At 39.5% G+C, this 12,972-nt stretch overlaps 1 protein-coding gene across 1 annotated transcript in view; it reads right to left on the reverse strand.

The window, feature by feature from the left end:
• The window catches only part of LOC309560462 (cytochrome P450 2F3-like), a gene marked incomplete at both ends in the record, with an annotated part of 75,706 nt that overhangs the window by 23,318 nt on the left and 39,416 nt on the right, over window positions 1–12,972 (reverse strand). Inside the window, 3 exons of the mRNA XM_082264095.1 lie at window positions 9,078–9,219; window positions 9,764–9,940; window positions 11,439–11,599. Coding sequence (XP_082120221.1) covers window positions 9,078–9,219; window positions 9,764–9,940; window positions 11,439–11,599 — 480 coding nt within the window. The remainder of the gene's footprint in view (window positions 1–9,077; window positions 9,220–9,763; window positions 9,941–11,438; window positions 11,600–12,972) is intronic.

The raw sequence follows: 12,972 nt of genomic DNA on the forward strand, positions 1-12,972 counted from the left end.
GAGCAGAAGACCCCGGAGAGGAGAAGACAAGAAGAGTCGGGTGAAGATTTTTAATAAACTTTCCAAAACGTCTCTTGTCGTTATTTCCATACACTGCCTTTTATGGGGTGAATGGGTAGGGGTACAGTGTACCCCATACCCATTCACATAGGGAGGGGGTCCGGGATCTGGGGTGCCCCCTTGTTAAAGGGGGCTTCCAGATTCCGATGAGCCCCCTGCCCGCAGACCCCCACAACCACCGGCCAGGGTTGTGGGGATGAGGCCCTTGTCCTCATCAACATGGGGGCAAGGTGCTTTGAGGTGGGGGGTGCAGAGCTCCCCCTGCCCCAAAGCACCAACACCCCCCCCCATGTTGAGGGCATGTGGCCTGGTGTGGTCCAGGGGGGGTGGGGCCGCTCGCTCGTCCCCTCCCCTTTCCTGGCCTGCCGGGCTGCATGCTCGGTTAAGGGTCTGGTATGGATTTTGGGGGGGACCCCACGCCGTTTTTTCGGCATGGGGCTACCCTCAAATTCCATAACAGACCCGAAGGGCCTGGTTTGGAACCCTGGGGGGGACCCCACGCCGTTTTTTTTCCCATTTTGGCGTGGAGTTCCCCCTCAAGATTCCCACAGCGCAAGTCACCCCGCAAGTCGGATCCGACTTGCGGTGTTGCGGTGCGACCTCCATTCAAATCAATAGGCTCCCATAGGGAACCATTGATTTTGAATGGAAGAAAAAAAAACGTATAACGTGGCTTAACGCACGTTAAGCAACGTTATAGCAAAGTTATTCAGCTTTTAGCAGCGTCAGGCGTTTTTAACGCTGTAACGCTGGTCCTCAGAACGCGCAGGTGGTGGGTTCTTGTTGCAGCCTAAAAACGCCTAAGCCACTTACAGCTCAAAAACGTCTGAGTGTGCATGAGGCCATAGAATAACATGGAGGGGCGTTTTTAGGCTGCAAAAAGAAAACGCCTGACGCTGCTTACAGCGGCGTTAAAAACGTCCCGTGTGCATGGGGCCTAAAAGTGATCAGAATTTGTTTTTATAGGAACAGTGTAAAAATAAAATAAATAAATAATTTTTTTTTTTTTTAAGACTCCCCGCGTGCTCACGCATTAAAGAAAACAAAAGAATACGTAAGTCACGCCCACAAATGTAAACAGTGTTCAAATCACAGATTTGAGGTACCGCCACGATCGTTAGAGCAAGAGCAATAATTCTAGCAAAAGACCTCCTCTGTAACTCTAAACTGGTAGCCGTTACCATATTTTAAAGCGTCGCCTATGGAGATTTTTAAGTACCGTAGTTTGTCGCCATTTGTCGAGTGAGTGTAATTGTAAGGTGTAACATGTTATGTACCTATTTACTTGACGTAACATCATCTTTCACAATATACAAAAAATTAGGGTCACTTTACATTTTATTTATTTTTTAATTAAGTTTACAATTCAATTAAGTGTATTTTTTCAAAAAAGATTGCATTTGAAAGACCGCTGTGCAAATGCCGTGTGACATAAAATATTGCAACAACCGCCATTTTATTCTCTATAACTTTGCTAAAAATTATATATGTTGTTTGGGAATTTTAAGTAATTTTATAGAAAAAAATACTGGTTTTAACTTGTAAACAACAAGTTTCAGAATTAGGCTTGGTCTTAAAGTGGTGAAAGTAAAAATGTACCAGTATTGCGCATTATATTTAAAAATGATTCTATCCATGCATAAAAAGTCTCAGCTTTTAGTACAACTTAACCACTTAAGCCCCGGAAAATTTTACCCCCTTCCTGACCAGGGCCTATTTTGCGATTCGGCACTGCGTGACTTTAACAGACAATTGCGCGGTCGTGCGACGCTGTACCTAAACGAATTTGACGTCCTTTTTTTCCCCACAAACAGAGCTTTCTTTTGGTGGTATTTGATCTCCTGTGCGATTTTTTGATCATGCGCTATAAACAAAAAAAGAGCATCAATTTTGCAAAAATAACAATATTTTTCACATTTTTTTTATATGAAATTCCCCCCCAAAAAATGTAAAAATCAAAATTTTTTAACATTTTAGGCCAATTTTTTTTTACCATATGTTTGGTAAAAAAAAAAAATCACAAAAATCGTATTTTGATTGGTTTGCGCAAAAGTTATTGCGTTTACTAACAAAGGGAAAGATTTTTGTCATTTTTGATGTTTTTTTTTTTTAGCGCGTAATGACGGCGATCTGCGATTTTTTTTGCAGGACTGCGACATTGGAGCGGACAGATCGGACCCTTGACTGACATTTTTGACACTTTTGGGGTTACCAGTGACATTACTACAGTAATCAGTGCTATATATATGCACTGTTACTGTAAAAATTACACTGGCAGTGAAGGAGTTAACTGTATTGGAGAGGGAGCAGTTAAGTGTGTCCTAGGGGAGTGCTTCTAACTGTGATTGGCTGTGGCTTGATGTGTAAGAACAATGATCAACGGTCCTACATAGTAGAACCGTTTGATCATCATTCTTACACAGGGAGAACTGACAGGCGACTTTGTTTACACTAGCCGCCTGCCTTTCTCCCGTCCGTGACCGTGCGGGAGCGCGCCTCCGGCGGCGCGCTCGCTCCCAAAACCCTCACAGGCTAGTGACGTAGCCCTACGTTACTCTGCCTGTGAGGGGCTGACTGCCGACATAAATAGTCGTGCGGCAGTCGGCAAGTGGTTAATATAAATCCTTTGTATCACCCCCCTCCCTCCTTTATTTAACTTCATGTCTGACTCCCAGCTTAAATACCCTGTACACTATATCCTACTTCTGGGTATATTTATTAATATATACACATGATAAATGCATATATATATATATATATATATATATATATATATATATATATATATATATATTCAAAAGGTTGGTGAGCAGCACAACAGCAATGGTTTGTTGAGGTCATGTGAAAAGCAATCAAGCCATCCCACAGGCTATATATATAAAAGAAAAAGTCCACAGGGATTGCTGCACAATTTAAAAAAATTTGGGAAATTAACCGCGCTGAAGGAATAAAACAGACAAGCAGCAACTTCAAGTGTGACCACACCCTATAGAAATATGTAAATTAAGTTGCGCTAATATGATCTATGGAGGTATAAAGTCCACAAAGTCCCAATGTTGATAACAAATGGAAAGTATCCTTGGTAAGGTCCTGAGCCCAACTCCCTTAAGAGTGTACGCTTACCAGATTGAGGTAAAATTGAAGCAGATATGCTTAATCTTGTCAATTTGATAGAAGATCCAGGCCCGTGTAAGCATTGAACTCGGAGGTCATTGGATCCAGACTTTAATTCAGTCAAGTGTGTATGGAAATCACTAGTCAAGGTCCAACCAAGAATTCTGGGACAAATCCTCGCTGGCCTCGGTGGCGGACACCTGGCGGCTATGGAGAAGGTGCAATCCAGCTTGCTGCCTCCACAATGCGGAAAAGTGGAAATGACAGAAGGAGGGAGAGATGAGAAACTTTCACAAACTTTCCTGTGAAAGTTTCTCATCTCTCCCTCCTTCTGTCATTTCCACTTTTCCGCATTGTGGAGGCAGCAAGCTGGATTGCACCTTCTCCATAGCCGCCAGGTGTCCGCCACCGAGGCCAGCGAGGATTTGTCCCAGAATTCTTGGTTGGACCTTGACTAGTGATTTCCATACACACTTGACTGAATTAAAGTCTGGATCCAATGACCTCCGAGTTCAATGCTTACACGGGCCTGGATCTTCTATCAAATTGACAAGATTAAGCATATCTGCTTCAATTTTACCTCAATCTGGTAAGCGTACACTCTTAAGGGAGTTGGGCTCAGGACCTTACCAAGGATACTTTCCATTTGTTATCAACATTGGGACTTTGTGGACTTTATACCTCCATAGATCATATTAGCGCAACTTAATTTACATATTGCTGCACAATTCTTTCTTTATTGGAAAGATATCCAAAGTACATACCAGTACAATATCATAGTATTTCAATCGTAACGTTTCGGACTCAAAGGTTAGCGTCCTTCCTCATACAGAAATACATCTAAATCTCTATACAAGTACAAAAGCTTATATATGTTCAAGCATCAATTAAGAATGCACGAGTCGTCAATTATTGATTAATTCACACAGTGGTCTCTAATGCATCATTAGGAGGACTGAGACAAAGTTACAAAACACAGATCCTTCTCTATATGCAATTAGTCACATCCAGTGTTATCCTAATGATAAAGGAATAAAAAAATATTTGTCAATAAAAAAGACTCTACAAGAAACATATATTTCAATCAATGAAATATCACAATCAACTATATGTTGCGGTGTTGAATATAGCTGTCACTGTTGAAGGTGTAGGACTCATAATTAGACAAAAAGGTCCCTTCAAAAAGATACCATTTACAAAAATAAATACAAGTCGAGTTCAGAGTTTAACCCCTTCGGTTGTAAGGTATCCAAAAAATGGATCCATTGGACTTCACGTTTCCTAAGCTGTAATTCACGATTTCCTCCCCTTCTGTTTCTAGGTATATTGTCAATGACCATAAATCTCAATTGGGACACTGTTGTATTTATTTTTGTAAATGGTATCTTTTTGAAGGGACCTATTGGTCTAATTATGAGTCCTACACCTTCAACAGTGACAGCTATATTAAACACCGCAACATATAGTTGATTGTGATATTTCATCGATCGAAATATATGTTTCTTGTAGAGTCTTTTTTATTGACAAATATTTTTTTATTCCTTTATCATTAGGATAACACTGGATATGACTAATTGCATATAGAGAAGGATCTGTGTTTTGTAACTTTGTCTCAGTCCTCCTAATGATACATTGGAGACCACTGTGTGAATTAATCAATGATTGACGACTCGTGGATTCTTAATTGATGCTTGAACATATATAAGCTTTTGTACTTGTATAGAGATTTAGATGTATTTCTGTATGAGGAAGGACGCTAACCTTTGAGTCCGAAACGTTACGATTGAAATACTATGATATTGTGATATTGTACTGGTATGTACTTTGGATATCTTTCCAATAAAGAAAGAATTGTGCAGCAATCCCTGTGGACTTTTTCTTTTTTATATATATATATATATATATATATATATATATATATATTTTTTTTTTTTTTTTGTACAGTTATGCTAAGAGTGGATTGGATAGTTTGTTCTCTAACCCAGCCTTTTTCAACCAGGGTGCCTTGACTAAATGCCTAAAAATTTCCCAAAATATGTATACAAGCTGATGTGTGGATGAAGTCGGCCTTTTAGTTACACAAAGCCACAGGTTTCCATTGTAAACCAATACAACCTTCTACTGTTGCATCCAAAAGACCAATGACATCATCAGTTGATAAGGAGGATGTCAGTAGCCTGCATAGCATCCTTGTTTGACCCTCACCTGCCCTTCTCCATCAGCATTGGGGTCACATTAGCTGAGTGATGGAGAAAAACTGAGGGAGAAGAGAAACACTGGAATACTAGTCAGTACCAGTTTGAAAAAGTGCTTTTGATTTGGAAGAATAAATCACCTCTAACGTTGGGTGTTCTTTTTGTGTGGATGTTGTTGCATTATGTAAAACTATTACAATAGGTTTTAGATTTTAGAATGGGGTGCCTCGAGACTGTCCATAATTTTTAAAGGGTGCCCTGACTGAAAAAAGGTTGAGAAACACTGCTCTAACAACCATATAGCTGGCTATTTATATTTACCCCTGCATATAGATATTTAAGAATATATTTTTTTTCCCACTTTGCATATTAGCTAAATTGCACACCACATTTTTTTTTTAGGTTTTTATCTGATAAATCTGATTGACTAACTAATTGATTAGGAAAATAATCATTAGTTGCAGCCCAAGTATGATTATAATGCTATCATTACTATTAGTTACACTTATTCGCTGTCTAACTATTTATATGAAGACTATAAAACTGAGCCTAGTCACCTGTTATCAGGGAGTCACATGGTTCTACTACTGCAAATCCAGGCTGAATTTAACCAGTTCTGGACCAGAAGGATTTGCCCCCTTAATGACCAGGCCATATTTTGCGATTTGGCACTGCGTCATTTTAACCGACAATTGCCTGGTCGTGCGACGCTGTACCCAAATAAAATTGATGTCCTTTTTTTCCCCACAAATAGAGCTTTCCTTTGGTGGTATTTTATCACCTGTGCGATTTTTATTTTAAGCGCTATAAACAAAAAAGAGAGCAACAATTTTGAAACAAAAAAAAAATATTTTTCACATTCTGCTATATAACATTCCCAAAAAAAATAATAATTAAAAATTAACATTTTTTAACATTTTAGGCCAATTTGTTTTCTTCTACATATTTTTGGTAAAATAAAAATCGCAATACGCATATTTTTATTGATTTGCGCAAAAGTTATCGCGTAAACTAACTGCGGGAAAGATTTATGTCATTTTTATAGTTTTTTTTTTTTTTTTAACTAGTAATGGCGGTGATCTGCAATTTTTTGCGGGACGGCAACATTGTGGCGGACAGATCGGACCCCTGACTGGCATTTTTGACACTTTTGGGGGGACCAGTGACATTACTACAGTAATCAGTGCTAACAATATGCACTGTTACTGTAATAATAACACTGGCAGGGAAGGGGTTAACACTGTGGGTGATCAAGGGGTTAAATGTGTACCTAGGGGCATGTTTATAACTGTATGAGGGCGTGGTTTGTGAAATGATCACAGAGACCTGTGTTTCTATATAGAAGGATCACAGGAGCTCTGTGATCATTGCAGAGAGAAGAATTGTCAGCTGTGTTTACAACAGCTGACCGTTCTTCTCTCTCATCGGGGGGCGATCGCCGGTGTCAGGTGTCAATCGAAGCTGCCGGCCCCGTGCATGGGAGTCCCCACTGACAAATGACTAGCTGCAGGCGCGCGACCAACGTATACCTACGTCGGTTCGCACAGGAGGGCCGCCCTGCCGCAGTATAACTGAGGCGGGCTGTCCGCAAGCGGTTAAAGTCACATAAGAGCAATAAATACCGTCTACAGATGGAAATTACCCAGGACAAGATGATCTCAGGTCTTTCCCTTACTTTGTAAAGAACTGTTTTCCTTTCAATTACACAGTAGTTAGAAATGCCCCGAGGTCCGTGTAGCTTTTAATGAATTAAATATGGGTTTGTTCCATCTACTTCATTGCGGTTAATCCACCATGGTTTTCATGTGGATATTATCTATGCTAAATTACACTCCACTCTGCCAAAAAAAAAGTAAATAAATCCCGTATAATCTGTTTATTGGTATGCAATAAGGGATATATGATCAGAATACACAAACGGATTATAACTAATACAGTTTCACGTGTCACCACTTAACCCTTTTGCTGTGTGAGCCATTTTTTTCATTGTTGCACATATAGTACACACTAGAATTTAGATTTTTCTACATGAAAACACATTTAAATTTCCAAAACAATATACATTTTCAAAAGAGTTCATGTTGAATAATATGGCAGTACTTGCGCTAAAGGCAGAAGGTTGTTTTTTCTTTTATTTCACCTTAATGCTGTATCTTGTGTTCTCAGGATGTCCCCCATTCCTTCTTATACTTACCTAAACTCAATCTCAATCCAGGGCTGTGCCCCTTTCCACTCTCCTTCCTCACAGGGCAGAGAGGCAGCAATGGGAGTCATTGGCTCCTGCTGCTGTCAACCAAATCCTGTGATCAGAGATTGGTGGGCGGGGCTAAGTCACTGTCAGGACCCGGACTTGAACCTGGGACCTCCACTGTGTCTGGCAATGACTCGACTTACTGAGCCACCTGGAATGCTGGGCTGCTCCCTGGACAAATCCTTGAATGATCCTGCCATGAATCTTAATTGCCTTGAACCTTGAACCCTTTGCTCCTCCCATTAACTATCTGATTCAAGCCATGTCTCTGCACTTCCTGATTGCCAGAATATTGTGCCTTCACTAGCCAATATCTCGCTTGTCTCTCCTGCTGACGAATGTATCTATGCTATCACCCGTTATCGACATTTGGCTTGTTCCTCGACTTCGCTTCTGCTTAATCCCAACCTGAAACTATTTGTTACCAACCTTTGCTATTGCTTGACTACGTTTCTGCTTGATCCCTACCTGCTATATCTGCTATTGGACCCTGGTTTGCTCACCTCCTGGTGGGGCGATCCTGAGGACCGTGACATGGTGCTAACACGCAACAAAATCCATCTCCACGATCAGGAGCTCTGGTGAACACCGGTTAGTACTTAGATTCTGCACCTCAGATGAGCCTGCGTCATCTGCCTGGGTGACCTGCCTGTGTTCCTATCCTGCGGATTCCTGTGTAAGCTTCCACTGCTAAAGCTGCTGGTCTACTGGTGTGACTGTCACTGATTGTGACAGTCACACTATCTGTGCAAAGGACACAGTGCGGATTGGGATTGAGCCCTCAGGTGTACCACAATAGGCAGCAGCTTCCTATGGTTGCACAGTGAGAACTGAGAAGAGGAGGAGCTAGGAATGCCAGCGGGGGACCCCAGGAGAGAAGGATCAGGGCTTTACAATAATTTCAAAGCTTTTTCAAAGTCATTTTTTTTTTTTTTACCTTAATGCATTTTCTGCATCCTCATTTCAGTTGCTGCATGGATAGCCATACAAGGGATATGTTATTATAATTGCTCCTGATCATCTCTTCCAGGCCACTCCATGTAGTAGGGCAGGTCAACGTTTGCATTTGGGCCCACAGGCTTCAAGCTACAGCTCTGGACAGAGTTTATGATTTTCAGACCTTACTGGCTACATGCAAGTTCAATGCCAATGACTAACTAGGAATCTATAATTAATATACTCACAATAATATGCTCAGAGCCTGCATTTTATAACCATGTTATTAGTGTAAGCTCTGATATAGCTGTCCTCATTGCTTCATGTTTAATGAAAGTCTAATTATTTACAACTCACTAGGAATGTTTTTTGGTAACTAATAACTATCCATATTACCTGTTCACCTTATTCCAGGAAAGTAGGACGACCAAGTTTTTTGACACTTCGCAAATAGGTTAATGTTTCACTGCTCATGCCACCTACTGTAATCAGTATACTTTTCCCAACTGTGGATGCCATACCAGTAATGTGTGGGTACTTCATCAGAATAAGAATTCCATATCTCAGGGTTGTGCTGACCGTCTCTGTTCCTCCAAAAAACAAGTTGAGTGTAGTCATTACCATGGTGTCCATGTTGAAGTTGCTCTCTGGGTTCTCTTTCTCCTAGGTTGTTAAATGTATAAGTCATTGAACAGTATAAACAAGCAAAAAATTGGGGGAGCAAACCCTGAACATGTATATCTAAAGCCGGTGCAGCTATGGACCAAGCAACATGTATATTAAAAAAGAATAGCGCAACCATGCAAAAGAAATGACTATCAAATATGGAGACAATCCATAAATAAAAATGGGGATTTAGTTCCACCATATGGCCATATCGTGCTCAAGCCCACCACTGCGTCAAAGTACCCCATTATCAGTGGGTCCTACACTATCCATAAAAAAGGGGTGAATCCAGCCTCTCTTATGTCTTGTCTCCAAGGGTAAGAGAGGCTGGATTCACCCCTTTTTTATGGATAGTGTAGGACCCACTGATAATGGGGTACTTTGACGCAGTGGTGGGCTTGAGCACAATATGGCCATATGGTGGAACTAAATCCCCATTTTTATTTATGGATTGTCTCCATATTTGATAGTCATTTCTTTTGCATAATTGAACAGTATAGTATAATGTTGTGTGCTCTTGAAAAGACTAATTTTTGCTTACCTTTTGCATCCTGGTAAGGAAACAGTCTATCAGGTCCCGAGGACAGTCTGGTTGAATGGTCTCCTCGTGTTTCCTCAGGTGATCCATCACAAAGGTCTTCATTTTTTCAAAATTCCTAAAGATGCGATGATGTGGTCCTGGCACATGATCCATGAATCCTGGGAATATGTTGTATAACTGCATGGTAACAGCACAATGGTAAATATTACACATAAATAGACACGGGAGTTGTAGCTATCATCAAAATCAAGTTCTTCAAAGACTCAGTCTAGCAAACATAGAGAAAGAAGACAAGAACCATCAGTACATCACATAGCTAGTAACTGTAATTTGCTGGATAATACAGCACAGAATAAAAGCACAAAAAAAGGACAAAAGAAAAAGATTCTTGATGGTCATCAAAGGGAATGCAGTCTTCTTCTCAATGCTTTTTTTTTTTTTTTTAAATCAGCATGTAAAGGTGATTAGCTTGGTCAAAATTCTACCATAAATATGTTCTAATATTTTAAAAAGCCTGATTCTCTGTATGATTTGCTATATCTGTGCATTGAGGCAGCCATATTTTCACTACAAAATCAATTCACGTCTGTAAGTCAGATGACTCATTGAAAACAATGCACTGCTTCTGGGGCTGATGTCTTTTCTGAGCATTGGTTAAAAGAGAGTCAATAAGATGAAAAAAATCATATTCAGCCAGGCAAGGCTGTACACATAACACATTCCATAAAATTTTCTCAAAGTCCCATCATTACTCCTTTCTAAATCCTGCTGGTATTGCTGAGTAAATCCTGCTGGTAATGTACATGACCTCATTGGTCTATTGCACAATCATAGGATTCATCTATAATCTCTACAGTGTGCTGATTTAGGTCTTGCCACGAATGCGGCCTGCTTGATATTACAACAATATAACCCACAAACATTTGTGACACATTGGAATAAATTACACTTGAAGTATATGGTTACCATTAAGGGGTTTTAACCCATTTCAGATGATAATTTAATGATCTACAATTTCTGTAACCCATAATAATAAAATATAAGAGGCCATCATACATTTTTGTATTATATAGCACTTCATAGGCAACTTTTGTTATAAAGGAGGAAGCAAGTTTGTATTTAGTTTATTTTAAGTACTTGGCCAAGTTTCTTTTAACTGTGTTTTGTATACAATATATGTAATTTTGATTATCAAATAAAATAATATTTTGGGATTTACTATCTGGAGTTGAGTCAAAATCTGTTTTATTTTATTTTATTTTTTTGTAGGGCTGTGTACATGCTACAGCAATTTTAACTTGTCCTATAGAGTTTGACATGTGGCAGGGGATCATTAAGGTCAGTGGGGTGTGCCACACAGTATTATTTTAGCATAAAATCGCCCTTGGATATAAATAAAAAAAATGATCACCTTACGAATGCCTATGAACCACTGCAATGCCACTCTCTGAAAAGTGATCAACCGCTAATGTGAAAGAGCCCTTAAGCTTTTATATACAGATAGAAGCTGACTAGTTGCCATGCACAACTGCTCCAGATTCTAGGTGCCCAGATTTTGATAAATTCCCCTTGCCTCATTGTATATCCCCTTTAAGTTTATATGACAGGCATCGGGGAAAAATTACTTTCACATTATTTATTTGCGGTAAAATATAAAAAAGACACTTTGTCTTACTGTTCCCCAGGGAGAGCTCATGATCCGAAAGTTGTCATTGATGAGTTCAAGAAGTGTCAGGAATTTCTTATCATCATATTCAAACCGATTACCAAACACGATGGAGCAAATGACATTGGAGACAGCTCGACTCAGGAAGAAGGTTGGATCAAAGGGATTCTCTTTAAAGATAAATAAAAGTGTATATAGTACATAAGGCTGTCAAATTACTCCCAGCCAACTACAAAGCTGCCAGTATGCTTTTGGATTAGTCAAGGAAACAAGAGCACTCAGTAGAAACGGGTCAGTGATAAAGTTAGTATGCTACTGCAGGGTCTAGTTCCATGTTAGATTGCGCTAGGTATGCATAGTGTTGGAGAACATTAACTTTAAGGGTTATAGTCAAGCTGTCCATACACCAGTAGATATTTGAATGAACATTTATACGAACATTCGTTCAAAAATCTTCAGTACATTTGATGACTTGATAAATATCGTTCGAAAAGTACTTCCAAATTCTGTTTGCTTTTAACATTTTATTTTGTAATGCAAGTAATTTCCTGAATGAAAACCACAAACACGAGAAAGATTTTTAATTCCTGATCCAGTGAATCACTGTGCTCATAAACAAACTTTGATTTTACCCCAGTTATGCTCTGAAAATCAAAAGAACATTCTTAAAATGAAACATTTTTATTGAAACTCAACTAGTGGCCAGCTTTAGGCTTAGGTTACATATTAACCTGTTTAGCAGCTTCATAAGGGAAATAAACAGTAGGTGGGGCCCTTATTGATCATCTTCTGAAATTGATAGTGGCCTATCAGGACCTAGAATTATTACTTTTAGATCAGAGATCTGGAATGCAGCAAATGAAACCGGAGAAAAGTTAGAATTCCTTATCTCTAGGTTCTAGGTGAGTAACTCAGAAGGTATTGTAGTCATTTGATCAGCATGCTAGTTAAAATAAAGACAGGTCTACTATGAGAGTCTACTTATTTCTCCCATGTGAGGTTTCCAAATCTCATTAAGAATATGCTGCAGAATTTTCTCTCGAAATTCGGCTTTCGTTGGTGGGCTGATGATGTTATTCCCTGAATCCCTGTACCACGGAAACTGAAGTAAAGCTAATTATAATGCTCCATTCATACCTGAGCATTTTGGAGCTTGAAGCTCCAAAATGCTCAACATCCAAAATTCCATAGCTTTCAAGTGTGCCTGTTTTCACCTGAGAATAGTGTCGCCTGAAGCTGGTAGCTCAAAAAATTACACAAGCGTCTTTTGAGCAACAAGTTTCAAACCCTAAACGTTTTTGGCCCCAATAGACTTCAATGGGAGTGCCTGGAAAAACGTGCAAAAAATGTGCGAAAACACATGTTGTAAGTTTTCCCCCTAATAACTGGCTTTCCATTCGCTAAAAGTAATAAAATAAAAACTCTCAGGCCGCAGATGCTCAAAATAGTGTGCAAAAAATGTACAGAGGCTAGAAAAAAAGCCTTCAAGGTGACTAGAGATGTTTATAACAAATGTGAATGCAGCCTTATATCTACATTTTTC

Source organism: Pelophylax lessonae (assembly GCF_965119305.1).
Source record: "Pelophylax lessonae genome assembly, chromosome: 7".
NCBI lineage: Eukaryota > Metazoa > Chordata > Amphibia > Anura > Ranidae > Pelophylax > Pelophylax lessonae.